General features: G+C 52.1%; 14 protein-coding genes across 14 annotated transcripts in view; 7 read left to right on the forward strand and 7 right to left on the reverse strand.

Moving 5' to 3' along the window:
• BDW74DRAFT_160780 (GNAT family N-acetyltransferase) overlaps window positions 1-29 on the forward strand; it is a 1,043-nt gene extending 1,014 nt beyond the window's left edge. Inside the window, exon 2 of the mRNA XM_073725675.1 lies at window positions 1-29. The gene's annotated coding sequence lies outside the window, so the exon portion shown is untranslated.
• A 76-nt stretch (window positions 30-105) lies between these two features.
• On the reverse strand, window positions 106-2,264 carry BDW74DRAFT_160781 (FYVE zinc finger domain-containing protein). The gene is made up of 2 exons (XM_073725676.1): window positions 1,172-2,264; window positions 106-973 (listed from the first exon to the last, which is right to left on the reverse strand). Exons 1-2 carry the CDS (start codon window positions 1,595-1,597, stop codon window positions 566-568), a joined length of 834 nt encoding a protein of 277 aa, XP_073579632.1. The 5' UTR covers window positions 1,598-2,264; the 3' UTR covers window positions 106-565.
• Window positions 2,265-5,443: 3,179 nt separating this feature from the next.
• BDW74DRAFT_88644 (2-hydroxyacid dehydrogenase) lies at window positions 5,444-6,888 on the forward strand. Its single transcript, XM_073733989.1, has one exon. It carries the CDS (start codon window positions 5,743-5,745, stop codon window positions 6,814-6,816), a length of 1,074 nt encoding a protein of 357 aa, XP_073579633.1. The 5' UTR covers window positions 5,444-5,742; the 3' UTR covers window positions 6,817-6,888.
• BDW74DRAFT_88643 (glutathione S-transferase) lies at window positions 6,889-7,946 on the reverse strand. The gene is made up of 3 exons (XM_073733988.1): window positions 7,803-7,946; window positions 7,365-7,744; window positions 6,889-7,311 (listed from the first exon to the last, which is right to left on the reverse strand). The coding sequence occupies exons 1-3, from the start codon at window positions 7,838-7,840 to the stop codon at window positions 6,962-6,964; spliced, it is 768 nt and encodes a 255-aa protein (XP_073579634.1). The 5' UTR covers window positions 7,841-7,946; the 3' UTR covers window positions 6,889-6,961.
• Window positions 7,947-8,355: 409 nt separating this feature from the next.
• BDW74DRAFT_160786 (uncharacterized protein) lies at window positions 8,356-9,059 on the forward strand. Its single transcript, XM_073725677.1, has 4 exons — window positions 8,356-8,498; window positions 8,553-8,588; window positions 8,692-8,807; window positions 8,892-9,059. The coding sequence occupies exons 1-4, from the start codon at window positions 8,480-8,482 to the stop codon at window positions 8,943-8,945; spliced, it is 225 nt and encodes a 74-aa protein (XP_073579635.1). The 5' UTR covers window positions 8,356-8,479; the 3' UTR covers window positions 8,946-9,059.
• A 160-nt stretch (window positions 9,060-9,219) lies between these two features.
• On the reverse strand, window positions 9,220-10,032 carry BDW74DRAFT_182239 (SAP18 family protein; the record flags this gene model as incomplete). Its single annotated transcript, XM_073730216.1, has 1 exon — window positions 9,220-10,032. One exon carries the CDS (start codon window positions 10,030-10,032, stop codon window positions 9,220-9,222), a length of 813 nt encoding a protein of 270 aa, XP_073579636.1.
• A 253-nt stretch (window positions 10,033-10,285) lies between these two features.
• BDW74DRAFT_88657 (mRNA splicing protein PRP18) lies at window positions 10,286-11,615 on the forward strand. The gene is made up of 2 exons (XM_073733990.1): window positions 10,286-11,276; window positions 11,328-11,615. Exons 1-2 carry the CDS (start codon window positions 10,360-10,362, stop codon window positions 11,518-11,520), a joined length of 1,110 nt encoding a protein of 369 aa, XP_073579637.1. The 5' UTR covers window positions 10,286-10,359; the 3' UTR covers window positions 11,521-11,615.
• On the reverse strand, window positions 11,615-13,644 carry BDW74DRAFT_88666 (uncharacterized protein). Its single transcript, XM_073733991.1, has 2 exons — window positions 13,383-13,644; window positions 11,615-13,283 (listed from the first exon to the last, which is right to left on the reverse strand). Exons 1-2 carry the CDS (start codon window positions 13,405-13,407, stop codon window positions 11,710-11,712), a joined length of 1,599 nt encoding a protein of 532 aa, XP_073579638.1. The 5' UTR covers window positions 13,408-13,644; the 3' UTR covers window positions 11,615-11,709.
• A 566-nt stretch (window positions 13,645-14,210) lies between these two features.
• BDW74DRAFT_160789 (ADP-ribosylation factor family protein) lies at window positions 14,211-15,430 on the forward strand. Its single transcript, XM_073725678.1, has 2 exons — window positions 14,211-14,401; window positions 14,459-15,430. The coding sequence occupies exons 1-2, from the start codon at window positions 14,353-14,355 to the stop codon at window positions 15,232-15,234; spliced, it is 825 nt and encodes a 274-aa protein (XP_073579639.1). The 5' UTR covers window positions 14,211-14,352; the 3' UTR covers window positions 15,235-15,430.
• Window positions 15,431-15,600: 170 nt separating this feature from the next.
• BDW74DRAFT_160790 (uncharacterized protein) lies at window positions 15,601-16,417 on the reverse strand. The gene is made up of 2 exons (XM_073725679.1): window positions 15,999-16,417; window positions 15,601-15,936 (listed from the first exon to the last, which is right to left on the reverse strand). The coding sequence occupies exons 1-2, from the start codon at window positions 16,401-16,403 to the stop codon at window positions 15,787-15,789; spliced, it is 555 nt and encodes a 184-aa protein (XP_073579640.1). The 5' UTR covers window positions 16,404-16,417; the 3' UTR covers window positions 15,601-15,786.
• A 23-nt stretch (window positions 16,418-16,440) lies between these two features.
• BDW74DRAFT_160792 (phosphatidylinositol N-acetylglucosaminyltransferase subunit A/GPI3) lies at window positions 16,441-18,355 on the reverse strand. Its single transcript, XM_073725680.1, has 5 exons — window positions 18,224-18,355; window positions 18,140-18,171; window positions 18,055-18,089; window positions 17,616-18,004; window positions 16,441-17,562 (listed from the first exon to the last, which is right to left on the reverse strand). Exons 1-5 carry the CDS (start codon window positions 18,238-18,240, stop codon window positions 16,557-16,559), a joined length of 1,479 nt encoding a protein of 492 aa, XP_073579641.1. The 5' UTR covers window positions 18,241-18,355; the 3' UTR covers window positions 16,441-16,556.
• Window positions 18,356-18,532: 177 nt separating this feature from the next.
• Window positions 18,533-21,299, forward strand: BDW74DRAFT_160793 (putative ATP-dependent RNA helicase DBP6). Its single transcript, XM_073725681.1, has one exon. It carries the CDS (start codon window positions 18,561-18,563, stop codon window positions 21,156-21,158), a length of 2,598 nt encoding a protein of 865 aa, XP_073579642.1. The 5' UTR covers window positions 18,533-18,560; the 3' UTR covers window positions 21,159-21,299.
• A 148-nt stretch (window positions 21,300-21,447) lies between these two features.
• BDW74DRAFT_88709 (uncharacterized protein) lies at window positions 21,448-23,269 on the reverse strand. Its single transcript, XM_073733994.1, has 3 exons — window positions 22,528-23,269; window positions 22,396-22,473; window positions 21,448-22,338 (listed from the first exon to the last, which is right to left on the reverse strand). The coding sequence occupies exons 1-3, from the start codon at window positions 22,974-22,976 to the stop codon at window positions 21,666-21,668; spliced, it is 1,200 nt and encodes a 399-aa protein (XP_073579643.1). The 5' UTR covers window positions 22,977-23,269; the 3' UTR covers window positions 21,448-21,665.
• BDW74DRAFT_88708 (uncharacterized protein) lies at window positions 23,270-25,114 on the forward strand. Its single transcript, XM_073733993.1, has one exon. The coding sequence runs from the start codon at window positions 23,563-23,565 to the stop codon at window positions 25,057-25,059; it is 1,497 nt and encodes a 498-aa protein (XP_073579644.1). The 5' UTR covers window positions 23,270-23,562; the 3' UTR covers window positions 25,060-25,114.

The following is a 25,114-nucleotide window of genomic DNA, read 5'->3' on the forward strand; positions in this document are numbered from 1 at the left end:
GACAATATAGACAATATAGACAATATAGACAATATAGACAATATAGACAATATAGACAATATAGACAATATAGACAATATAGACAATATAGACAACCGACCATGTCCTAACTCTGCACAGACGCTACAATTTATGGCTGAGTGTACTTAAGAAGATAGAAAGATTCTTAGAAGACTCTGAAGTTGTCATTAACGCCTCTAGGTACCAAAAGTAGGTAGGCAGCATCTCGTATCATAATGCCGTTGAAGGGAAAACAGAACAGAAACATGTGCGCATGATAGGGTATCCTAGCGAAAGGAAAGAGAAACAAACAGAGAACCTCCCAGTTCTATGACGACCATAGCATTAAAGGGAAGCCTCGAGCAAGATCAAAGTAGTAGATCCGTAAAACATCGCAGAACCGACCATGTCCGAACTCCAGGTAGATGACAAAAGCTGCGTTGTAAGCCCAGGTAGATGGGATAAGATATTCTAAAAGGTGGTGTGTCGAATTGAAATTGTCGACCATGGTCGACGAGCCTCAGCAGTCAATGTGAGAACTCAGGAGGTTGTTGAGCAACGGCGCTTAGAAGGTGCTCCAGTTCCAGCCGCGAGTAACGCTGCCTGCAATCTCGCTGATCTGGCCGGGGAGGCTATTCGGCTGCTTGCGACCCTCGACCGGCGAGGCAGCAACGCCAGGCGCGCTGTGGCCATCGACGCTCTGCTCGTCGTCAGAGTCGATCTGATGCTGAATCTTGTTGAGGCGCTCAACACGAGTTTCTTCCCAGCGCTGGTATGCACTCCAGCAAAGGTCGCACGCGCGGGAAGGAACGCCGTCCGGGTGGAAGCGAGCTTCCTGGTCGAGAGGGACCATGTGGGGAGTGTGTGAGGAGCAAAATACATGACCGCAGTGGCGGCAATGATGGCGACGTAGAAAGAGACCGAAAGAGGATCGGCAGGAGGGAGAGTCGCAGCTGCGAGAAGCAGAGTCCGCCTAATGAGATCATGTGAGCGACAATCCAGTAACACGGTTGGTGGGTAATGACGCAGGGAATGATGGAGCTGGCGGCGCAGATCACGCAAGATGTCGCAAAGCAGTTGGCTTGCGGACCTTGGGCGCACGCACGCACGCAGCCGCCGCAGTATAAATTCAAGCAATCGCCCAGTTAACTAGAAAAGAGTTTTGGCTTACCTTCCAGTGTTCTCTGGTCGGGAGACCGGTGACCTCTCCGAGGTGTTCATTCTTCATCCACTCATTCTCGGCCGTCTTGCTGATTGCGCTGCCACTGTGGAAGCTCTCCATGGTCGCGCGACGAGTGACGGTCTCGCCGGTCTCTCCCTCGTTCAGGCTGTCAAGAGAGCCATGGACGCTGCGGGGAGGAGTAGGAGGCGAGGGCTTCGAGGGACGCTCGGTCGGGCGCAAAGCAGCGGGAACATAGAGAGGCGCCTTGGGAGGACGGAGCTGGCGGGTCTGAAGAGGAAGGAACTGCTGGCGAGGAGAGGTGGGAGAGTTGTTGGCAGGAGTGTTTGCGCCAGAGTTGATGGGAGAGGGGTTGCTATAGACAGAGATTTGGTTGAGAGGAGGGGTGGTGGTAGCGGTCATAACGTGAGTGGCCATTTCGTTTGAGGGGAGATTGGTGGTTTGTAGAGAAGTGTTGGTGTTGTGTTTGCAGAGCGCTTAGAGAGGAGAGTGAAGTCGAGATAATAAGGAGCAGAGTAGTAACACCAGTAGAGGTACCGTGAGGTATTAACTATTAGGTGAATGTGGAGATAGCAGGTCGGGGTAGAGCTGGAGCTAGATATGATGTAGGCATAAACACATCGCAGTGGCAACACAAGAGGCGATAGAGTTCGAAGTGACGATGAGACAACGGGATTATGAGTTGAGGCGATCCAAAGGTCGAGCAACGGGGACTCCGAGAGGGTGTATTATGTTAAAGTTAAGAGCCGCGTGGGACAGACTCGACAAATGGCAGTGAAAAGGGTGAAGAAGTGAGACTTGAGAAGGCCTCAGTCGCTGGTATGCAGCAAAAGCAAGAGGAATCCATGCACCTTAATAAAAGGGCGAGTTTGCCATGCGCGGGTGGAGCCTGGAGAGAGGAATGGAGATGCGATGTGCGCTAGCAGAGCATCTCTCTCAGGAGTGGAAAAGTCGCTCGAACGGAGACGGAAAGAGATGGAGATGGCTATACGAATGAGACTCAACTAATAATAATAAAGCCCCGAGGTGGACCCGGACCGCTCTTTGCTAACGGGCAGGGTGAATTTCGGACATTATCATCAGGATGGGAGACAGATCTGGCATTCCATCCCAGAAAGTAGACGTCTCACAATGATTGAATTCATGCTAATGTGTCCTGCTCGATATTACATTGGATATTGATGAATATTGAGGCAAACAGCGGTGTTTTACCGACTGCTGGGAGCGCGGTGGTTGGCTGCGGCAGAGATCCTAGCATGCCTCGACAACCGTTCTATACGGCGATCTGCTCGGCATCGCACTTCCCCTTACCAATATTGGGCCTGGACGGGTTGACCTGTCTTTGCACTCTTTTTGCTGGGCCCGATAGTCTGCGATAGCACTGTAGCAGCGAGTTACACGATCAAGGGCGGTTCATGCAGGGATATCCATCCCTCTCCTGCTCTTCGCCATGTCCGACTCATCATGACAGCATCGCAGCATCCCTGCCACTCCAGACCGCCTTTTCTACCCCAAACCAAGTCGGCTCCTTGGAGAAAGTCCAGAATGACCATGGATCTTCGTGACAGCCAGAGTCGCATCGACTATCATTCCCTTCTGACTTGACCTTGATGTCAAGATGGACGATCCAGTGGCAAGTATCGCTCAAGGTGAGTATACTTGACGAGGATACCATTGTACCACTTTTGGGGCGTGGACAGCATGATGACTTTCCCCTTCCAGCCGTCTCCATGTTCTCCCCGAGTCCACTTCTCGCACGAAAGCGGCTGGCTCCAGCGCAAGCACAAGCGTCAGAAGAATCCTTCCCATCCTGATTGGCGGCGCCGCTACAGTTGAAGACCCCACCCTGCTGCTCTACACGCGACCGCACCCACACCCGTTCGGGCTCATCTCCACGACGCAAGCATTCAGCCGTTCATCAGACATCCTCGGATCAAATGTTACAACTACACGCCAGCACAAACATCATGAGGGTCACAGCGCTATCCAATAAATCGGACAGCTGCATCCGGAGTCAATTTGATGGTGGTCAGCAACGGCGTCTCCCTTGCAAGACCAAGAATCCAGCGGTCTACGATGCACTCAAGCTAAACTACTGAGGGAGGCTGCCGTCCGTCTGAGGTAAAGTCCTCCGTGACTCGTGAGCCTTCCGGAATGGCCCACCCAATCATCTCAAAGCACGGCCGTTTCCAGGCTGACGGATTCGATCCAAAGGCGACTTCGGATTGGCCCTCGAACGCCTTATCGCAGCGCGCTGATTCGCTCTGAGAATGCCCTGCCGACGCACGGACAGATGCCGAAGCTTTTTCGTGGCGGATTATGTAAAGAGGTGCTTGGGCTTCCCCGAACGAGCCTAGCAACGGGGCAACGGGCTATGGAAGCCCTGTCGAATATTCTAGCGACCTATCAAATGATCTCTCCCGAGTGGCCCAGGGCCACCGAACTTTCACCGAACCATCTTATCAGACTAGTTGTTGTTATCACCGCCTCAATCTCGATGGGGACCTCGGCTCAACAGCAATCGACATGGGCCAAAGGGACGTTTCCGAAACAACAAAGTCGCCACCTCCTGAGATGCCCGAGGATGTTTTGCAGATGCAGCTGTGCCTACCGCTAGCTGCTGCCAGCCTCATTCACAAGCACCGCGCCAAGCCTGGAGAACCCCTGACTTTCCGTGTCTACCAGGTTGTCAAATGCCGGCAGATAAATGCCCTTTGACATTTAGAACAGGGCAGAGCTAACAAAACAAGGCCAAAGGAATTAACCTCCACATAGTTTACAAGCCGTCGAAAGCCATATGCATGCCTCCATGTTAGGTCGAGTCCAGAACTTGTTCTGAATGATATTCAACAAGGCTCTTGAGCTGTTAGGCGCCCGCTAAAGAAACGCGTTATCTAAGTGGCGTTTCCTGCATATCGAAGTGCCCAGACCGGGTTTCGGATACATGTCCCGGATGGAGATTTGACTGTCAATTCTGTCGAGAAAGTCAAGATTTATGACAAAGTTGACACTCTGGACACGAGTCGTCGTTCGTATGGCGAGCTGATTGCTAGTCTGAAACATCTGATAAGACGGATGTATACGTACGCCGCTGCGCCGCATATTTTCTCCAGCCACATTGTCTCAGCCCAAATTCGTGCCTGGATGGATATCTCCGCGGCGAAACAAACTAATGCCAAGCAAAATATAGAACGGGCGATCATTGTGCTCCGTACATTGTCGCTTCCTTTCTGGAACTTGACGGGGCTCTCCGCCGCTTCAGTTGTTCGTCTCAGAGTATGGTGTAGATACTCCGTATGAGGCACAGCCACGCCCTACATTCTTGGGCATTCCAGGGGCGAACAGTGGAAACGCCACAGAACTATGAATTCTGCAGCCTGATACCCAACCTGACCTGCACGCATGATGTTTGATCGAACTTTATCTAAGCTATGGCATATTATCGTCAGGCGGATTTCCAACCCTAACTTAACACCTCTTCATTCTCCAATTCAGGGTCCTAGACCCTCGCAGCCGGGGGAGCACAACATTCCTGAACTTCACATATTGACATTCATTGTTGTTTTGCACAAATTATCGCTGCATCTATATGCGCTGTGGCAATGACGAATGTCCTTTGCTTTCTACTCGCCATTACCTAGTCGCTGGCGCATTCCGAGGTAGCCGGTTCTGCCCAGGGGCAACGAATATCGTGAGGTCGGTGTGTGGCGATGATATCTGCGCCGTTGACTCCCGGCAATGGACGGGTCGCTGGCTCCTCAAAGAGTTTCTTGATTTATGGTAGGTTGCCGCCTCCGTAAAGCATGTGCTCTGGGTTGGATGTTCGACCTCTCTCGCAAGGAGCTCACAATTATCACATGAAGCCGTCACGACCTGGGTTGTCTACATAGTACATACCAGCCAACCGGAATCATAGACCGCATGTGCCAAGCAATAAAGTGCCTCGGTATTGCCGATGGGTCGTACCGTCTACTTGGGAAAAGTGGTACACCAACCGTCTTTGGTATATATTGATGCTTTGAAGGTGCTGGAATACAGGTCTGGACTCAAACATTTGTCCGTATTCGGTTCGCTCTGCACGAGCAGTCATCAACATCAAGCCCGGCTGCATCAACATATATCGTCATAGTATCATTGCAAGTTTATAGGAAGCCGTTATGTTACGTCCGGAATGGCCGGGGTCGAGTGTATACCCCGGATGCGGATAGTTAGGGCAGCGTAGCATGTATTTCCATCTCCACGGTCCACACCACATGTACTCACTTCATCTAGCTTTGTACACTTGGATCTAGCAAGGCCGGCTCGATGCTAATGATCTTAATAATTTAGATTCCTGGGTTGGCTGAAACCTTGGAAGACAAATCGCCGTACTACACCGAACCATGTCCTATACAACCACCGGATATGAGATCTTGGAACATCCTTGGCAGACATCACCCCATTAGCTCTACCCCTCACCCCAGGATATCAACATCTCACCCCAGATTAACCAAACACCAGCATCACATCAAGCACTGATCCAGTAATAAATCAGCCACAACTAACAAAAGAAACGAACCACCATGTCCACCCTCAAACTCGCCATCTTCAGCACAAAGTCCTACGACAAAACCTACCTCTCATCCGCACTCCAATCGAACGCAACCCTCTCCCCCAAAACCGAAGTCTCCTACCACCCCTTCCCCCTAAGCCTCGACACCGCCCCGCTAGCAGCAGGCCACACCGCAGTCTGCGCCTTCGTAAACGACACCCTCGACACCCCCGTCCTGCGCGCCCTGCACAGCACCGGAACGCGCGTGCTCCTCCTCCGCTGCGCAGGCTTCAACAACGTCGACCTCACAGCCGCCGAAGAACTCGGCCTGTTCGTGGCTAATGTACCGTCTTATAGTCCCGAAGCCGTGGCAGAGTTCACGATCGCGCTATTGCAAACCCTGAACCGGAATATCCACAAGGCGTATAACCGCGTGCGCGAGGGGAATTTCAACCTCGAGGGGTTTCTGGGCATGACGCTGCATGGGAAGACGTTTGGGATTGTGGGTGTAGGGCGGATTGGCCTTGCGCTTGCGAGGATTGTACGCGGGTTCGGGTGTAGATTGCTGGCGTCGGATCCGAAGTCTGGTCTTTCAAACGAGGAATTTAGGAGTCAGTATGGCGGGGAACTCGTGGATTTGGATACGCTGCTTGCGCAGAGTGATATCGTCAGTCTGCATTGCCCGCTTATGCCGGCGACGCGGCATATAATCGACACCGGGAACCTGGCGAAATTGAAGAGGGGCGCGTTGCTGGTGAATACGTCGCGCGGGCCGTTGGTGAACACGAAAGCCGCGATTGAGGCGCTAAAGAGCGGGCAATTGGGTGGGCTTGCGCTGGATGTGTATGAGGAGGAGGGCGCGTATTTCTACAACGACCACTCGGATGAGATTATACACGACGACACGCTGATGCGGCTGATGACGTTTCCGAATGTGCTTGTGTGCGGGCATCAAGCGTTCTTTACGCGCGAGGCGCTGACGGAGATTGCGGGAACGGTTGTGAGTAATCTGGAGGATTGGGTTGAGGGGAGGCACTGTGTCAATTCGTTGGTTAGGGAGGGGCATTTGGAGGTTCCGGAGGGGAGGGAGCCTGTGAGGATTTAGGTAAGGTATCTGGAAAGGCCTCGTATTAGGCACTAGGTATAGGTAGAATGTGCAGGTGAGATAGCAGATGGTAGGTATCCTGGTATATACAGTCTCGTTAATGAACATGATATCAAAACCGGAAGAAAGGCATCTGAGTAGTAAATCAAAGAGATGCCTCGAACTTCCCGTCTACCTCCTTGATCTTCTCAATGGCGCGCTTGTACCCATCTTGCTTCTCGATGGCCTCGACAAAGGCTGCCGCATGCGGATACTTCTCCTTCAATGGCATCCTCGTGTTCGCCGCGACAAGGGGAAAGCTCATCATGATATCGGCAGCGGTGACCTTGTTACCGCAGAAAAACGGCCCGCCACCAGGAGAAGTCTTGAGCTGCTCTTCAATAAAGTCAAAAGTGCGCTCAAGGTTCGGCTCTACAAACTGCTGCTCAACCTGGCCCGCCACAATCCGAGGAATCGGCTTGAGGAAAAACGGGACACCAGGAGGCGACTTCATAGCTGTACCCATGGATTAGACACATACCAACCCAAGAGAACGAAGCCAAACTCACTATCACAAACCAACTTAAACACCAAAAACGGCATCAAGCTGCCCTCCGAGAAATGCATGTAGTACCGGTACCGCAACCACTCCTCCGTCTCCCCGCCAATCTGCCCCTCCTTGCCCTCAGCATAGCGCTTGGGGATGAGCCTATCGCCGCCAAAGTGGTCGCAGATGTATTCGATGATCATACCGGACTCCGCGATCACAATGGGCTTGGGCGTTGCTGGGCTCTGCACGGAGATGATGGGCGATTTGCCGAGCGGGTGGACATCGCGCAGTTCCTTGGGCGCGAGCATGTCCTTGCCGCGCTTGAAGGTCTTGACTTTATAGGGGACGTTGAGTTCCTCGAGGAGCCAGAGGATGCGCTGGGAGCGCGATTTCTCGAGCCTGCGATGTGTTAGCTATTTGCTTCTTTCTTGATTTCTGGGACGGGAGGATGACGAACCAGTAGAGCGTGACTTTTGTCTCTGTGGTAGACGCCATTATTTGCGAGTTATTGTACTGTTTTGAATGTACCGTGGAGGAATGTAAGTTCAGACCGGGCCCAGGGATTCTTTATGGTTTATATCGATCCTCGCTCCATCACGAACCACTAATTCTGGCCCTCGGCAACTTGTGAACGATCGACTGCGTCATATGGTAACGCAGGTCAGATCCTCACATTCATGCTGTTGCTGTGCTCTTGACGACGATCTATGCTCCCCAGGAACTATCATCACGAGCTTCGCAAGCTATACTCGGCTGTATTAATGCGTCATAGTTCAGGTGCATTGATCGGGTTTCGTCCACGGTGGAGGATCTCCGCCGCTGCCAATGACGCCCGCGGGATTACAATCCCTCCGCGGCGCTGTATACTGCGGCTCTGGAGGGCCACACGACGACAGCGCCGGTATATTCCTTCAAAAATGAGATGGAAGGTAAGACCACGTAGAGCGCCTCCTCGTATTCCATCAGAATTAACCCGAGTCCATGAGTTAGTAGTCAAACGAGCAAAAGCGCTCCTATACGCACGCTGACTCAGCATATTAGTCACATGACCATCAACTTCGTCCCATCGTCACCAGTGAACCGCATCGCATAAGGTGATCTCGAAGAACCAGATACCCAACTCACACCGCAACAATGGCCGGTCCTAGCAAGTGTAAGTGCGCCTTAGACGCCATTGAGCAATATCGCTAACGTATCCCCTTCACAGCCCTGGTCCTTGACCCGGCCCTCCAGAAATACTATGGTACGCTTCCGACGGATTAGTCCCATATCTACGAAGCTCGCAAGAGACAAATTGGTGGCATTTGACGAATTGAACACTCACTAATGGACGGATGAAATAATAGAGGTCACCACAAACCGCTATAAGCACTTCCGCTGGACGCCCCGCACCGCATGGCACTCGCTGCTCTACATGGTCCTGATCCCGGCTTCGTTGGGCTATGTTGCTTACAAGACTGATGTGCGTATTCGCTACTGCTCTTCATGGTGGACGAGATAGTTGTTGGTGGTTGGTGGGACGGTTGCGCTGACGGGCTGCATATAGGGCAAATACGACCTCCGCGGAAAGAGAAAGGGTGACACCATTGCTGAGTGGTAAATGGACATAAAGAAAGAGATATGATGGAATGTCCTTGAGTTTGTCCTGGCCGGGGTAGCCTATTTTTGCGGAACATGTAACTATTACTAGAATATACCGCTTCAAGTCCGTTCAGTTGTTTCCGTGCTTCTATCGGCGTAGAACTTGTATCGTTTCGGAATCATATGCCATTTGATTATTGCAGAAGATGCCTCCTTTTATATCAGGGTATCTCATCACCTGAAGCTCCATATCACTAGTATACAATTCCCCGTAGTTCACAATCGTGAATCAATCAATATGGCGCCCATCCTCCCCTCCTCCCACCCCCATATCCACCGCGTCCCCCATCGCGATTGCGATCCGGCACCCTCTCACCCCGCCTCCAATCACCAGACGGAATACCCCGATCACCACCGCCGCCCCTCCCTCCTCGTCCCCCTCTTCCACCCCCAAACCCAACATCCCGGAACGCCCTCATCCCACCCCCAATAACCGGCCCCCGCGCCCCAGCAATCGGCGGCGCCACAGACCCATCCTCCAATGGCGGCAGAATCGCACAGTCCACATAGTCCCCGATCACAAAGCGCGCCTCCTGTAGCGTCTTGTCCGCATCGTTCCCCTGCAGTCTGAACGGTCCCCGCGGCGCGGGCGCACCGCTCTTCTCAGCCTCTTCATCGCTACTCTCCCTCGGCCCGACAATAACACTGCCCAACTCCTTGCTGAGATATCGGCCGCGCGCGTCAGGGCCCATCATCGCCGCACCCTTGGTGTCTGGGTAGATGAGGCGGAAACAGAGTCGTGTCCCGATTGGCGGATCTGGTAGTGCCTTTGGCAGCGCCGACGTGAGGAGCTGCGAGAGCTCGCGCAGCGTGCATGATTGCCAAGTGTAGATTTGCAGGTGTGCTGGGAAGGCTGGGGGTGGTGGGGGCGAGCGCGTGCGGATTGCGTTGGGGCCGCTGACGGGCCCGCTGAAGGAGGGTCTTGAGGAGGATTGGATGGAGAAGTCGGAGAGGTTGTGGTAGGCGTTTTGGCGGTAGAAGAGCTTTAAGTGGAAGGGGGTTGTGGCTTGTCGGTCGATTTTGGGTTTGGGGTCGCGGTGCGCCATGCTTGTGAGCTTTGTTTGATGACGAATTGGCTTTGTTTTCGAAAGTGCTGTACGTAGAATGATAAATATTGTTAAAATATAAGGTCTGCGACTGCGATTATTGCCCGTGGATGTGGTGATTGGTGAAAGAGTGAGGTGTTGCAGAGTAATGAAGCGGTTGAAGTTGAGTCGATCACGAGAGCTCTTCTCGAACGCCGGAACAGGTCCAGCCTCTACCTCCGGGGCCGCCTCCGAAGTCACTTTCTTCAACGATCTACACACCAGCACCTTCAAAATACAACATTCGACCTATCACATTACTCAGCGCATCCTGTCGGGTCAGTCGCCATGGATTTCGCCGCGTTAATGTCGAAAGAAATCGCCAAGGCGAAGGGTTCCACGACCCCAAGCTCAGGCTCAGAACAAAACAGCGCAAAGCCACCACAAAAGAAATATGCCCGTCGCGCAGACGAAGAAGCAGCCCGAATAGCAGCTTACAAGGAAGAACAAGCGAGACTAGAAAAAGAGCGTGAGGAGCGACAAGCGCAAAAGCGCAAGCTGGAGGAAGAAGAAACAGAGCGACGACTGGAACGAGAGGAGAAGAAGCGACGGCTCGCAGAAGAATCACGGAAAAAGAGAGAGGAGGAAGAAGCTGCAAAAGAGCGAGAGCGGCGGAAGCGAATCGGTCTACCTGAGGTGCCGCCAACGCCCAGCGAGAATGAGACGCCTGAGGCGGAGGGAGAAAGGAAGGAGGATATCAGTGAAGAGGACCTTACGAAGAAGCTTAGAGAGCTGGGCGAGCCGACTTGTCTGTTTGGGGAAAATCACCGTGCACGATTACGTCGGTACAAGAAGTTGCTTGAGCGCTCTCTTGAAACCCAGAAGATGTCCGATGGGCCGATTCCAACGACGCTGGAGCCCGTTCCTGAGGTGGACATGAAGATCCCGACGGCGGTACCTAAGAATGCTGAAGGTCGGCACTTTTTGTTCCGCCAGCTGGCTTCGTATTTTAACATGGTGCTTTTTGAGTGGGAGCTTGCGCTTGCCAAGCGAGATGTCACGGTGAAGCAGAGTCTGCAGGGACGACAGGCATACAATGCGATGGTGCAGTCGCGGGAGAACATGACGCCTCTCTTCCGCAAGTTTGAGAAGGCGGATCTGGACGATAGCGTCCTTGAGCACATCGTCGAAATTACACACAAAGCTCAGCTAAGGAGATATGTTGATGCTAATGATGCTTACCTGCGTCTAAGTATTGGAAAAGCGTACGTCCTACTTGTCCTTCATTCAAGGCCTGTGATAATAACGATATACAGAGCATGGCCCATTGGTGTCACCATGGTGGGTATCCACGAGCGTTCAGCGCGAGAGAAACTGCATCAGGGCGACAAGCAAGCGCATATCCTCAGTGACGAAAGCACGCGCAAGTATCTTCAGAGTATCAAACGTTGTCTCAGCTTTGCTCAGACCCGGTGGCCACCAGACGACCAGCTGCAAATCATGGGTTAAGCGCGAACACCTAACCTCGATATGGAATAAAAATACCCTGCTATATTGAGCGATTGTTTTTCGTAACATATTAGCTATCGTGACATTGACCCACTTTCAGGTCGAAGGCGAACTATACAATGGAAAAGACTCTAGGTCTAGCATATATCTATACAACATGAAACATGGAAATGCGTCATCAAACCATCATTATACCCCTGGCCACCCCAAGAGCTTTATCAACCAAGCCCATATCCGTTTCGGTGCACCCTTTGCAGGTTCAGATGATGCAACAGTGTGGTTGTCTTTGTCTGAGTAAAGGTGACCAGTCTTAGGATAGACATCGTGCCCGTCGAAACCACGCATTACGCCTATGTTTAGCTCCTGCTTTGAGATATGGGTAGAGCTGGTTCTAGGAGTGTCACTCCCAGTAAACCCATCGATCAGTTTCCCAGCTGCCTGCACACAACTTCCGTATGCAAATCGAATGAGGGAATCACCGGTCAGACTGCCGATAATGAAAACGTCTTTCGCAATCTCAACGTTCTCTATAGCTTTGTCTCGCAAGGTCTGCCCAGATATTGTAGGGTATACCTCTTTTTCCTCGCCAGAACCGATCACTTCACGCAAAAGGCTCTGGTCTATATAACCCAGACTGCCTCGTCGACCGGTAGCATACACCATTCCGCGCACCGGCCGTGAGAAGGTGGTGCCATCCGGGCGGCGAAAGGTCACAACTGCCATCTCATCCTGTGGTTGTACATCAATAATCTCAGTGTTTGGGAACCCTTCGTAAACCTCTGCCCATGGTCGACTTTCGAGAAAGGGAGATGATGTTGTTCGCAATGGTTTAACGCGTTTCGTCGAGTTCGCCTGTGCAGCCGTAGCGGCACGGCGCATCAATCGATAGACGCCAGCATACTCGGGGTATGCGTGTTGATGGCAGCCGCGCAACGGTGATGGCCGGTTCTCGGGATCCCATTTGAATATATGAATGATTCTCTGACCTCCAGGTGCCGAAATGATCACATCCGCTGCGGAGAAGCCGGAGCCGATAACAAGCAATGGCGTTTCCGAAACGGGTTGAAGGGTTGTGAGAGGTCGTAAAAGAGGGCGAGGTTGCAGAACCTCGGAAAAGATGCCGCTAGCCAGGACTAGGTGTTTGCAGCGGACATTATGCGATCGGATGAAGAACCCGTCTCCCTCTCGTGTGACTCCCCATACGTCTTCGCTCGAGGAAAAGGCGTCATCAATCCCGACGGCTTCGGGATACGCCCGAAAATAGTCCGCTGTCTCCTGCCTACTCGGCCGGGTGTACGCAGGGAGGTCTTTCCCAGTTGTTTTGCGGTAATGGTCAGCGATAGAATACCCCGGTAATGAAAGCATTGACGCATAGCTCAGTGTCTGGATCTCCCAGCTCGCAGGCATCGGGTTCTCGGTCCACTGGCCGCCGGGCCGCGGCGCATTTCCGAGCACCCTGTGAGGGACTGCTTTTCTAGGCTCATATCGCCATTCCAGGTTGGTAATGCTTCGCAGTTCTTCAACGTCGACGCTAGGACATACAAGTGTGTCCAGCAGTACGTTTACGGGGAGAGCTTGAGTGGAATATGAGAGACGTGAGGCTGAGAAATGCTCAGTTAACGCGTCCACGTCAGCCCCTAGAAGCGCCGGTGCATCCTTTAACTTTGCGTGCAGTAGCGGATCGGGATGCGGGTGCTGAGATGAATAATAAGGAAGATGGCCATGAAGGATGTAGGACAGGATCATGGCAGACGGCCCGTTGCCTGAAGAATCCTCGGGTCAATAAGCATGGCCATTGGCGAGAAAGGGACATATTCTGTGGACAGACGGCAAACCGCAGGCAATCAGCTATGGCGACATACCGATAATAATGGTGTCAGTATCCATGGAAGGCTTATATACAACCCCCAGCAGCCCGGTCAGCGCGGGGCATGGGCTCTACGGTGTGAGGATATGCGGAGCACAGAAAGGTCAACGCAAACGATTGAAAACCAGTGCTGCCCTTGAGCGAAGGGAGGATAACCGGGCGGCCATGGAGAGATTTCGTCACATTAGGAAGAGAAATAACTATGGCCTGACAGCAGGCGGAGGGGAGTTGGAGACTCGGCGAGAGAGTGGGAGGGACCAATTCCGCATCCGGGCGCGGAGACTGCTGACAAAACAGGGACGTTTTTTCTCAGCGGAGAGGAGCCTGGCAACGGGGCCGTTAATCAGGACAAGATGCTCGATATCCCAATAGGCGGTTGAGGCTAGAACATGGGTCTTGTACTCTGGTTGGAGCCCGGACCACGGACCACACAGTGTGGGAAGCTTGCAGCGAGCCGCCAGCGCTCTGGATCATCATTGGGGGGCGAATATGCGATCACCTCATTAGCCTCGAATCACAAAGAGCCGTCGTAAACTTGCTTTTGCAGGGTATACTCCATAGCGAATGCTGGTGATACGAGCAGTCTGCAGTCTGCATGTCGGCCATGTCCCACCATCCTTCGCCGGAAATCCGAGTCCGCCGGTAAGAATGAAGTCACTGCCGTGATTAATAATCATCGCGTGCGGGGTACAGTATGCGGTCCAATTTAGGAAGGTAGGGCTGAGGGCTACCTGCTTAGTCAGTCTCAAGGCCTAACTTCCCAATACGGGTAAGGCTGACGCGTTGGCCTTAGATGCTAAGTGCCTTCGGTCTTGAAACAATCCCGAGAAGCAAGCAGAACACCAAAAGAGAATGGCTCTCAAGTTGCCATGAATCTCTCACTCTGTACGCCTATACACCCGCTCTGATTCCTTCCCGAGGCCGCGCCGTTGGAGCTCCGAGCAAGCTGCCCGCTGCAGTCCAAGATGTACCATCTAGCTAAATCGCTGTATATGTACGCTACCAGCAAAGAGGGTGCGTCGCATACCATTGCCTTTGTTGGCCTCTACTAACGTGCGCTCAATCTACTAGAATACTCCGTCCTCCTTCTCGGCCTCGACAATGCGGGCAAGACTACGCTGCTCTCCCAGATCAAAGCCCTCTACCAGCCTCGAGCTGACGGCACGCCCGCGCCCAACCCCGGCAAAACTGTACCTACCGTCGGTCAGAATGTCAGCACAATATCTCTACCGGACATGTATTTGAAGATCTGGGATGTCGGCGGGCAGATTTCCATGCGGAACCTATGGCAAAGCTACTATTCTAGCTGTCACGCGATCGTTTTTGTGGTGGACAGTACGGATGTTGGGCAGAATCCTGATATCACACGCCTACCTTCCTTGTCAGCGGCGGCCAGTAGTTCTCGGAAACCATCAACTTCGAAGCAAGGGACCGGGACGGCAGATGCATCGGCGGATGCGGAAACGGACGGCGATGGCGAGGGTGACACTGACAGCGCAACAACTTTCGCCGAACAAATAGCTGGCATCAACGCTCCGGGTAGTGACTTTGGCCGACTAGATGAATGTCGCCAGGTGCTAGAATCTGTGCTTCGCAACGCCGACGTCGCAGGTGTCCCAATCCTTGTCCTTGCCAATAAACAGGATCGGGAAGACTCCGTGGAGGTTGTCCGGATCAAGGAGGGGTTCGTGCGAAAGGTATTCGAAGGAGAGGCGGGTGGAGTCGTGCGCGACAGTCGTGTTCTGCCTATCAGTGCCCTTATGGGGTCCGGAGTGCGAGAGGCTGTTGAATGGGTGCAGAGTCGGGTGAAATGGAATAAAGAGGGGAGACCGCCCGTTATGAGGTGATCAATACGTTGATCATATCTTGTCGTGGCATTCTTATCTCATAACTCGTTTGGCGCTGGGGTTGGCTTCTGTTTTCCTGTTCTGCGAAGATACCTAGATAGTTTGTTCTATATTGTCGATTTCCTTCAATTAATCACGGACCTAGCTATCCAAGCACTGGTTCAACCAGGGTAAAGACATCATACGTCCAAAGATACTCTACGACGGCTTATTCGGAGTAGATTGGTCCATGGGTTGGCCGAGCCAGTGCCTCATACTGAGATCGCTTCCCACCTCTATTGGCCATCACCCCGCCTCTGGCCTAGGTTCATATCGACCAGTTCATCTAGGTGAAGTCATACCATATCATGAATGGCCATAGAATTCGACTCTTCCACTTTCTCGCTCATGCTATATGATCTGATCATGAAGTCAGCCATGGCTGGTTGACGTCACGCCTAGCCGTGGGCGTTAGGGTTATCGCTATCCGCATATATATCAGTGCCCGTACCAGCTCATAGAGTGGTTCAGTAGCCATACATTAATCCTACTTGACTCATAAAACCCTCAATTTCATCGCAAAAAGAGCAGAAATACACCACCCATCTCTTCACAATGAGCCACATGACCAATGTTCCCAACCAGAAGCAGGGCGAGTTCCAGCCCGGCCCTAAAGGGTCCTCCGGCGGCCAGTGGCCCAACGGACCCTACCCAAACGACAAGGTAAGCCTGCCTACAAACATACTACACCCCTACGACATTACGGCGTACTAACTCCCATCTAGCATGCCCCCGGCGTAAAAGCCACCCCAGCAGACAACGTCCCCGAATTCCACGCCCAGACGCACCCTCCCGGCACCGCACCCGCCGGCAGCTCCTACCAGCCCAACCCCATCGACCACAGCGGCGAGCAAGCTATGAACCCCAATGTGCTGCGGAGCCACGGCAAGGAGGGTGTGCGAACTACTGCGGAGTCGACCCTTTGGGGCGCGACCTCGAAGGATGTGCATCAGCGTGCGGGACACCCTGGTGTGGGACAGAGCAGTGCTGAGCTGCGCCATGATGGGCAGCATACGAACAAGAACCCTGGACGTGGGATGGAGGGGGCTATGAAGGGGGTGAAGGATGATTTTGGTTCGAGGACGGAGCAGATGCTTTCCAAGAAGCCTACTGCTGCTGAGGGTAGCCATGCAGAGGGTTCTCGTCCTTAAAGTAAACATGATGAGTGATTTATGCGTGATCTTGTGGTATTAGCATCAGAGTGTACAATAACTTGAATGAATTGGATATAATGGGTATCATCGTGACCGAACAGTAGGGAATAAACAAACGCAAGGTAGAAATTAGGAAATCATAGCAGGGCGCTCCCTTTCTCCTTTAGTTGCTGCGGTTCCGTTCGCTTCTTGCAGTTTTCTGGGCCAACTTCGTGCGATGTCAATGTTAGCTCGAGGAAACCACATTTCAAGAAATGTGTAGAGTAGGAAGTCGACCACGACGCAGAGGCAGAACAGCTTTCCAGCCCAGACTCCACAGCCATAATATCTCTTCAATCGGTCAATTAGACTGAAGTTGCGGACTCTATCGCCAGCCTCTTGAATCTCTCCAGGGTAGTAACCGTAGAACTCCTGTGGGCTAATATCTCCAGATATGCCTTTGTATACACGCTCCGTCCGACGTGCTACGTCCGTCCATGAATACATGACTTTCACCTGGTCATGGAACCGCTCCGTTCTAACCTTGTTGGATCGCAATGCGCTTATTGCTTTGCTGGTAGCGAGCACAATATCGTCTTCTTCTGGTTTCGCGAAGGTCGTCATGTGTTGAGGAAGGACCTCGGGAATGCCACCAACACGCGTGCACACCACGTATAGACCACAACTAGCAGCTTCAACGATGACCGTCCCAAACGCTTCCGTCAAGCTGGGATGAAGATAGATGTGGCCTCTGACCATGACGTCCCGAACTTCCTCGTGTCGGATAGCTCCAAGCATTTCTACTTTGTCTTGGAGAACGTTTCGTTCCAGCATTTGCTCTAAGTCGATGGCTTTGGGCCCTGACCCCGCGATGATGAATCGTACATTCGGGTGGGACGCAAGAATTCTGGGAATGGCAGCTATCAGAAGATCAGTGCCCTTGTTATAGAAAAGACGCGAGATGACGACGATAGTAATGATGTCGTTCGGACCAATCGGCCTCGGAGGGGGTAGTATCTGCGGCGCTCCGCCGGACTGCCGCTCATTCGCCCGTGGAGTGGCATGAATTGGCCGAAAGTTCTCCGCAACAACAGCATTAGGGATGACAGAAACCATTAATGGATCTAATGAGGCCCGGAGGACGGTGTTCTCTTTGCTACGGATATTGTTAGCCTGACTTGCCCGTACTGATGGTAGGCCCACACTCACCATGTATGACTGACGCATATCACATGGTCAACATCACTCAGTGTGAACTTTAGGAGTTTGTTGGTCAGGATGGACCCGGCGTCGGCGAAACCGAACAATGAATGGTCAGTAAAGGCAGTCCGCAGGCCCATTGTTCGCGCATGCAGAATAGCCTCGTGGCAAAAACTACTCAGACTCTGGTGCCCATGCACGATCTGAATCTGCTCCCGAATCACAATGTTCCGGAAGATGGGAAAGAAGGAGAAGACTGTGGGCATTGTTGTCTCTCGATAAATAACGAGAAACGGCACATGATAGACTTTTAGACCGTTCGTCAGGTACCGGACACCCGTGCGGCCCTTGTAAGCATGAGTGATGATGATGACTTTATGCCCCCGGTCAATGAGTTTCTAGCATACTATGAGTATAGATCAACAATGCAGGTATAGGAGGGACTTACTGTTGACAACTGGTAAATGTGACTTTCAACTCCACCTGTGATGTTTAGCATGCAATCAGAGAGCTCTTGGATAAACGCGACCAACCTGGTTGGGGAAAGAAAAAGTCACTGACCATGCTGAGGACGATATAGTTAGCAGCGCATCTCGGCCAAGCTTCGGAGCACTTACGCAATGTTGTAAGGCATGTTGGCGGTTGAGACAGCCGAGGTCTTATCGGGAAGCAATACACATGTCAGCCAGATATGGTTGTGTCCAGGGGCCAATTCCTGTCCATTTTGCACACAGCAACGGCAGATAGCAAAGAATGCCTCGTCATTAAAAGGAGACACACTTGATGCTTTGGCGATCTGCAGCTGGAGAGTCCAGACCCTGGCGGTGAATCAAGCGGTGTCGATTCTGCCCAATCTATTCCCCGCTAAAAATTATTTGGAGCGAAGCTTTTTCGCGATTAGAGAAGTTGCGACCAGCTGGATCACGGGCAAGTCGCACCGTATTTACCTCGATCATGGCCGGTGATCGCTCGATCAGTCATGATCTCTCAATGAATCAACCACCTACCCCGACGAGCGGAAAGAAATCTCATAAAAGGAAGAGAGACCTCGATGGCTCCACCGTCGCTTCGTCCACGCCGACGAAGAAATCAAAGAAGGATCGAGTCGAACCCTCTACGCCGGCTTCGCCCAAAGAAAGCAAGAAGCGAGAAAAGCGGTCTAAAGCGATCGCTGTCGATGAGATTTCGAAAGAGTCGACCAAGAAGAAAGGTGCTGTTTCGCCGGTCAGTGACAAAACGAAGTCACCAGGTAAACATGGCGACAGCAAGCCAAAGAAGAAGAAACGAAGGACACCAAGAGACGATAATGACTCAGATGGAAGCCCTGCAGATTCAGTAAAGGAAACCAAAAAGCAGAAAAACCTGGAAGAAGCCAAAGGCAAAGATTCGACAAAGGCAAAGAAACACAAGCGGTCCCAAGCTACGGAGCGCGTGGAGGAGAGTGATGATGAATTGAAACGGACAAAGACCAAGTTCGCTGGTATATTATCGAAGTTCGAACGGTCCGCTAAAGTCAAGAAAGCTGCAGAGAAGGAGTCTCGAGAGGATGAGAGCCCGGTTCAAGACGAGAACGCTGCTGAGCCGGTTATAGCGCAGGGATTGGAGCCCATTCCCCAGCCCAAACCTTTGCTTGAAGAAATTGAGAAGCCTACATATTCTTCACTTCCACCCTGGCTAGCGAATCCGATAAGGGCATCGGCTGATACGAGAACCAAATTTTCAGACCTAGGAATTGAGCCCAAGCTTCTTCACGTGCTTGAAAACAATGGATACAGGGAAGCCTTTGCTGTTCAGTCTGCGGTCATCCCACTTCTTCTAAAGGGACCCAAAAACCATAGCGGAGACCTCTGTGTTTCAGCTGCTACTGGTTCCGGAAAGACCCTCTCTTACGTTCTCCCTCTCGTCACTGAACTGGAGCAAATCCCCGCTCCCCGATTGCGAGGACTTATAGTGGTTCCGACCAGAGAGTTGGTCAAACAGGCTCGCGAGGCCTGTGAATTCTGCACGGCAGGAACTGGTCTGCGTGTTGGGTCTGCACTGGGAAATGTTGCCATCAAAGATGAGCAGCGAACCCTAATGCGAGTTGAGCAGATTTTTAGCCCCGAAATAGTCGAGGCTCGGCGGAAGGCAGAGCTGACAGGAGAGGAATGGACTGAGTTTAGTCTGCAAGAATACATATCTAGCGCAACCGATCTTGGCGAGACGTTACCGGGTTACATCCATAAGGGGGAGCCTAATGTTGACATACTTATTTGCACACCCGGTCGTCTTGTGGATCATATTCGTTACACGAAAGGCTTTACTCTCAAGCATCTTCAGTGGCTCGTCATTGATGAAGCAGACCGATTGCTCAATGAGAGCTTCCAGGAGTGGGTTGATGTCGTTATGCGATCACTCGATGCGCGCAAGGCCCCAGATGCGTTTGGCTCAAGTGGACAATTTTTGACGGACCTCGGGTTGCCTTTGGAGACAAAAGAGCCAAGAAAAGTGGTCCTGAGTGCTACCATGACCAGAGATATCACAAGGCTGAACTCTCTCCGGCTCACGAATCCACAACTAGTTGTTGTTGGTGCCACTGGTCAAACTGTCACAGGAGACGAGGAGAGCGGAGTAGTTGTCGACGGAGATGAAAGATATACCCTTCCAACGACATTGAAGGAATACTCCGTTGCCGTTGGAGATGGAGAGCATAAGCCACTCTATCTCTTGCGCCTCCTCTTATCCCAAATTAAGCTCGATGTTCCCTCTTCCGCGAAGCGCGCGATTCGAGCCGCATCCGAGTCTGAAGACACCAGCTCAGAAGGGACAAGTTCAGAAGGGACAAGTTCAGAAGGAACCAGCTCGGACGACTCAACATCCGACGGGGAAACGTCTTCTGACGAGTCTAGCTCTGAATACGACTCAGATTCTGACTCGGATAGCTCGGATGATACCTCTTCAGATGAAGAGTCGGACGACTCAGACAGTAGCTCCGACTCAGAATCCGACGACGAAGAGCCTGCGCAAAAGCCATCTAACCCAACATCTCCGAGGAAGACTGTTCTGATCTTCACCAAGTCATCCGAATCCGCCTCCCGTCTCTCCCGTCTCCTAACTCTACTCGAACCCTCACTATCCGGCCTCATCGGCACAATCATCAAATCCAACAAGTCCTCAGCATCCCGCAAGACCCTCAGCGCCTACCGCCAGGGCAAACTTTCCATCATCATCGCCACGGATCGTGCTTCACGTGGTCTAGATCTTCAGTCCTTGATGCATGTTATCAACTACGACGTCCCAGCAAGCATCACAACCTACGTGCACCGTGTCGGTCGTACGGCTCGAGCAGGCAAGGAGGGATCAGCCTGGACCCTCGTTGCTCATAGAGAGGGCAGGTGGTTCATGAACGAGATCGCCAAGGGCGCAGACGGCAAGATCACTAGGACCGCCAAGATTGAGCGGATTCCTATGAAGCTGGACAACGCCAAGGAGCTGAAGTCGAGGTACAGATCTGCGCTGGAGGTCCTTGAGACGGAAGTGCGCGGGCCTGGGCCGAAGAAGGCCGCGTGTTAGGGCTTATATTATCGAGTTGTTCTGTATAGGAATATCTAATCATATGTACTGGCTTAGCGATACTGACCGTTTATCGCTCACCACCTGCTGATCATTCTTCTTTCGACCCTATAAATAGTCCATCAACAACGGGTAATTGCCAGGGCGTAGATCGTGACGATGTACAAGGTGCAGTTTGGGCGTGGTAGTGGTTTGTACGGAATGATCCGAGTGGCCCTACGTCGATGGTGGTATGCTCCCCGGAGCTAGTCTTCCTCCATGGGGTTTGGGCGTGTTCTACTTCGAAATTGCTAGCTTTTGCTTTCGTAGCGAGCATCAATTCTTTCTTGTTGCCCTGCCTTGGAACTATCTTGACTAATAACAGCACTATGCTAAACGGCAAGACGCATTGAGACTATTGTCATGCGCGGATGGGATAAAGATAATACATGATCATGGGAACCCCTATTAGAATGTGTTGGGAATTTTAAAAAACAGTAAAAAATCACAAGACAGAGGGCAACAGCCTCATTCTTCTGGAGAGCCACCGTTTCGATATAACCACAAACGACTCACCTCCCTAACTTTCACCATTTGAGTAGCACTCGAACCGTCCTCAAACGAACCTGGGATCTCGATTTCCGTATTCATAAACCGGTTTTCATCCAGAACCCTCTTGTCTGGCCCCAGAGGAAACATGGTGCCCAGGTAATGTTGGTTGAACATATGACCCGAGCCCTCCCGGACGAACACATGACCCATGAAGCGATTAGGTATGTTGCTAAAATTCAGCACACCCCAGAGACTGACGAAGTCTCGCGCATTGGCATAATGCTCGATATGAAGGATGGTCTTGTCAGTGTTCTCAGCGGGTTGCTGAATTTGTGGAAGTATCCCATCGGAATCTTCCTCCTGAGTTCTTGGAAGGGCCCTGTACGGGTTGTTGAAGTGATTAGCAGCGTTGCCAAATGTGTATATTTCCAGCTTGCGGAGAAGGCCTTGGGGGAGCTCATCAAGCAACCAGTCCGTGATTAGGCCTGCTTCTATCCCTCCCTGGCTGTGAGTTATAAGGACCACTTTGGTATAGTCAGGGTTTAGCAAAGCAGCTCTAAGCAGAGCGTAGGCTTCTCGAACGTCCTCAGTTGCGTAAGAAAAGTCCCTTTGAATTAGGCATTGAATAACGTCGAACACGAGGCCGGTCCTGGTCCAGGTTAATCAGTCTAATCCGCCTTGCGTAGGCACCAGCGTTTGGACATACGAGGGGTTGTGCACACCGGTAATCTTCCGACGGAACGTGTATGCTAGGCGATCAATGTTGCTCTGGAACCACGTCTTTCTAAATGGATAAAGTTAGACTTTGCAGTAATCGGAGATAGCAGAAAACACTTACCCACAAGCGATACCATTGATATAGATCCAGTGCTCATTTTCATGCTTTGGGTCGACCTCGGAGAACCTGGACTCCAAAACACTGATATTTCGATTGAGCAACTGCTCGCAAACAATGCTGTTAAGCCAAATGAAGCCGCCTATATAGACGCACACCCAAAGGGCGGGCACCATGAGAATGAGGAGCACAGGAATGGAAAGAAGAAAGAGGATCTGGACCACGCTTAGAACGACTTGAAACACGATGTTGGCAATATTGGTGAAGGTGGGGTGAAGCTCGTCTAAGTCACTAGAATGATGATGCCTCAAGGGCAGAAGAAGCCATGGAATCGCCCAGGAGGAGCGGAGGACGAGCAGGAAGTCTTCCCACAACAGGCTCCATGGCGACGCAGTATACGGGAGCGGTTTGTCTGAGACGCCAGACTGTGAACGGAGGAGCGTTGCAACCATGAGTGAGATAGGATAAAATAGGGAAACGAGATCGTGAGATTAAAGTAGGGAGAGAGGAGATGGACAGATCGACATAAGTAGATGGATAGAAGTAAACAAGGCGAGCCTAGCGTTCGCGCGTGATGCGATCATTTGTTGCTTGTTTCTGTTCAACCAACGGCAGCGGCGCCTTCCATCCCAACAACCCCAACACAACCCTTCTCTTCCGCCACCACAGCTTCAACTCCACGGTTTTCGGTAGTAGAAGTCATGAGACGCAATATGAGCCCGCAGGGGCTTTTAAAAGAGACAGCCCAAGGTCACCAACATGCCTCCTTTGAGCCAGCTCTACCAGCCAACGCTGGCTGGGCATACACAAAGAACCCCGTTACAATGAGCCTTTTCACCATCGGACGAATGCTTCTAAGAGCTCAAACGCATCAAGCTGGGATAAAACAATGAACTCCAACAACTATAAACAGCGTTCGCTGCATGTTTGCGCAATGACGTCCGCTCTTTTATCCCCTAAATTTAGCCACAAGCGCGGAAATACCACGCGCAAAAGAACCATCTTACCGCGAGAGGGGCCTCTCAAAAATCCTCCGACATGCCATACCGGGGGTCCCTGCCATTTCTGAGCAGTCAGAAATATCCCCTGACCATGTCTGGTCTCAGCGAGGACGACTCACAAGCACTAATTGCAGCTCTGGTCATAGAACCTCCGCGAGCTGCCCCTCCTCTATACGGAGAAACCACCAAGCAACGAATCCAGGAAGCTATCAAGAAACTCTCCCCAACGCTTCGAAAGAAGACACTGATATTCTCCCCGTCAACCCCGGTCCCCGCTGCAACCTTGTGCACCATCCACAAGCGCCTAAACCACGATATAATCGGCCATATCTTCAGGCTAATTCAACGGGAGGTGGAAGACCACCAAGATACCATCACCCAGTGGTACCACGGATACCCAGAGAGCCTCCCGCCCGTTGTTCTTGAGTTAGTACTCAGTTTGCAATCGCTTCAGGGAATGTGGAGGGGTCACGACGATAGTCGCCGTGGCCACCCCTTCCAGCAAAACAAATGTGAAGCGTGTATGATCTCCAGAGTTATTGCGGACCGAAATGCCCTGCGAGATCTTCGTGCAGCACTCCTGGCTCGAACACGAGAACGGTACTCATATCGACCCCCACCAAAGCTGTCTCGTTTTGTCGACGCAGCACTATATCACCGACATGGCGAATCGCTACAGTCGATCATCCCAGAGAGCAAGGAGCTTTCCTCGAGATTGAAGCGAGCCCGAAAGGACGCGGCTCATCGCAAATCACGCCAGCATTCACGGAAATGCAATGTCACCAAATGCGAGCCTCGCGAGACATCCCGGCCTGCATTTGACGACCACCCTCTCTATACACCGTCCAATGTATCACCGACCATGCTATCCCCTAGCTTAAATACTAAACGCCGGCCAAGCTCCCAAACCATTAAATTCTGCCTATTTCCAGAGACGATACCCGAGGACGTACCATCATTCGAACTAGTAAGGAAATACCAAGAGGAACAAGGGTTCGAGGACGAGCGCAAGACACAAGAATACCAGGAGGCTCTGATATACGAGATTCTAAACGCCTATGGCCCTCGCCCTTCAAGCGCCGCAACAACCACCCTGACTTCAAACAGTCGAACATCTTCATGCATCTCCCCGAAATCAATGGCTAGAACTGGCCTATTGAGACGCTACCGAAGTGACTCCGTCATCCCCGAGCTGTCTGACTGGGAAGATGACTGGGATGAAAGGTCCATTGCTGTTCAACCCGGTAGCCGCGCGGCCAGTCAGCTAAGGAGCCAGATTGGGAGTATGCTTGTCAGGGATGAAGACCTGGCAGAGCTCGAATCTGGTTCATACCGAAGGGGAATTCCAATAGTCTCGCCGCCCAGCTCAGATCAGTCGATGACGAGTGAGTACTCCAGGGAGGTAGACCAAAGTGGTTGGTATCCCTCGGTGGACGAGAGCGACCCGGAGACCATGAGTGACTTGCGAAAAGGATCCGAGGCAACGACTTGGAGCATGTTCACGGACCAGACAGACCTGACAGGGGGTATCTAACGGTAGTCGAAGATGACAGATTTGATAACGACTTCACGAGGAATGAGTTATGATC

Source organism: Aspergillus multicolor (assembly GCF_047715735.1).
Source record: "Aspergillus multicolor strain CBS 133.54 unplaced genomic scaffold BDW74scaffold_34, whole genome shotgun sequence".
NCBI lineage: Eukaryota > Fungi > Ascomycota > Eurotiomycetes > Eurotiales > Aspergillaceae > Aspergillus > Aspergillus multicolor.

What these genes read in the sequence shown, in the direction of transcription:
- BDW74DRAFT_88644 (XM_073733989.1), top strand. Translation starts at nt 5,743, where the DNA reads ATGTCCACCCTCAAACTCGCCATCTTCAGCACAAAGTCCTACGACAAA.
- BDW74DRAFT_88708 (XM_073733993.1), top strand. Translation starts at nt 23,563, where the DNA reads ATGCCATACCGGGGGTCCCTGCCATTTCTGAGCAGTCAGAAATATCCC.
- BDW74DRAFT_160792 (XM_073725680.1), bottom strand. An exon ending in ACATTTACCAGTTGTCAACA is followed by an intron (nt 18,005 to 18,054) that starts GTAAGTCCCTCC and finishes ATAGTATGCTAG; the next exon opens with AAACTCATTGACCGGGGGCA. An exon ending in ATATGCGTCAGTCATACATG is followed by an intron (nt 17,563 to 17,615) that starts GTGAGTGTGGGC and finishes CAATATCCGTAG; the next exon opens with CAAAGAGAACACCGTCCTCC.
- BDW74DRAFT_88643 (XM_073733988.1), bottom strand. Translation starts at nt 7,840, where the DNA reads ATGGCGTCTACCACAGAGACAAAAGTCACGCTCTACTG. An exon ending in ACAAAAGTCACGCTCTACTG is followed by an intron (nt 7,745 to 7,802) that starts GTTCGTCATCCT and finishes AACACATCGCAG; the next exon opens with GCTCGAGAAATCGCGCTCCC. An exon ending in GTTTAAGTTGGTTTGTGATA is followed by an intron (nt 7,312 to 7,364) that starts GTGAGTTTGGCT and finishes CCATGGGTACAG; the next exon opens with CTATGAAGTCGCCTCCTGGT.
- BDW74DRAFT_88666 (XM_073733991.1), bottom strand. Translation starts at nt 13,407, where the DNA reads ATGGATACTGACACCATTATTATCG. An exon ending in TACTGACACCATTATTATCG is followed by an intron (nt 13,284 to 13,382) that starts GTATGTCGCCAT and finishes AGGATTCTTCAG; the next exon opens with GCAACGGGCCGTCTGCCATG.
- BDW74DRAFT_160790 (XM_073725679.1), bottom strand. Translation starts at nt 16,403, where the DNA reads ATGGCTACCCTCAGCAGCAGTAGGCTTCTTGGAAAGCATCTGCTCCGT. An exon ending in GCTTTTACGCCGGGGGCATG is followed by an intron (nt 15,937 to 15,998) that starts CTAGATGGGAGT and finishes AGGCAGGCTTAC; the next exon opens with CTTGTCGTTTGGGTAGGGTC.
- BDW74DRAFT_160781 (XM_073725676.1), bottom strand. Translation starts at nt 1,597, where the DNA reads ATGGCCACTCACGTTATGACCGCTACCACCACCCCTCCTCTCAACCAA. An exon ending in CGACCAGAGAACACTGGAAG is followed by an intron (nt 974 to 1,171) that starts GTAAGCCAAAAC and finishes TGATCTCATTAG; the next exon opens with GCGGACTCTGCTTCTCGCAG.
- BDW74DRAFT_160793 (XM_073725681.1), top strand. Translation starts at nt 18,561, where the DNA reads ATGGCCGGTGATCGCTCGATCAGTCATGATCTCTCAATGAATCAACCA.
- BDW74DRAFT_160786 (XM_073725677.1), top strand. An exon ending in GGCCCTCCAGAAATACTATG is followed by an intron (nt 8,589 to 8,691) that starts GTACGCTTCCGA and finishes ATGAAATAATAG; the next exon opens with AGGTCACCACAAACCGCTAT. An exon ending in ATGTTGCTTACAAGACTGAT is followed by an intron (nt 8,808 to 8,891) that starts GTGCGTATTCGC and finishes GGCTGCATATAG; the next exon opens with GGCAAATACGACCTCCGCGG.
- BDW74DRAFT_88709 (XM_073733994.1), bottom strand. Translation starts at nt 22,976, where the DNA reads ATGGTTGCAACGCTCCTCCGTTCACAGTCTGGCGTCTCAGACAAACCG. An exon ending in ATCAATGGTATCGCTTGTGG is followed by an intron (nt 22,474 to 22,527) that starts GTAAGTGTTTTC and finishes TTATCCATTTAG; the next exon opens with AAAGACGTGGTTCCAGAGCA. An exon ending in ACCGGTGTGCACAACCCCTC is followed by an intron (nt 22,339 to 22,395) that starts GTATGTCCAAAC and finishes AACCTGGACCAG; the next exon opens with GACCGGCCTCGTGTTCGACG.
- BDW74DRAFT_160789 (XM_073725678.1), top strand. Translation starts at nt 14,353, where the DNA reads ATGTACCATCTAGCTAAATCGCTGTATATGTACGCTACCAGCAAAGAG. An exon ending in GTACGCTACCAGCAAAGAGG is followed by an intron (nt 14,402 to 14,458) that starts GTGCGTCGCATA and finishes TCAATCTACTAG; the next exon opens with AATACTCCGTCCTCCTTCTC.
- BDW74DRAFT_88657 (XM_073733990.1), top strand. Translation starts at nt 10,360, where the DNA reads ATGGATTTCGCCGCGTTAATGTCGAAAGAAATCGCCAAGGCGAAGGGT. An exon ending in CGTCTAAGTATTGGAAAAGC is followed by an intron (nt 11,277 to 11,327) that starts GTACGTCCTACT and finishes AACGATATACAG; the next exon opens with AGCATGGCCCATTGGTGTCA.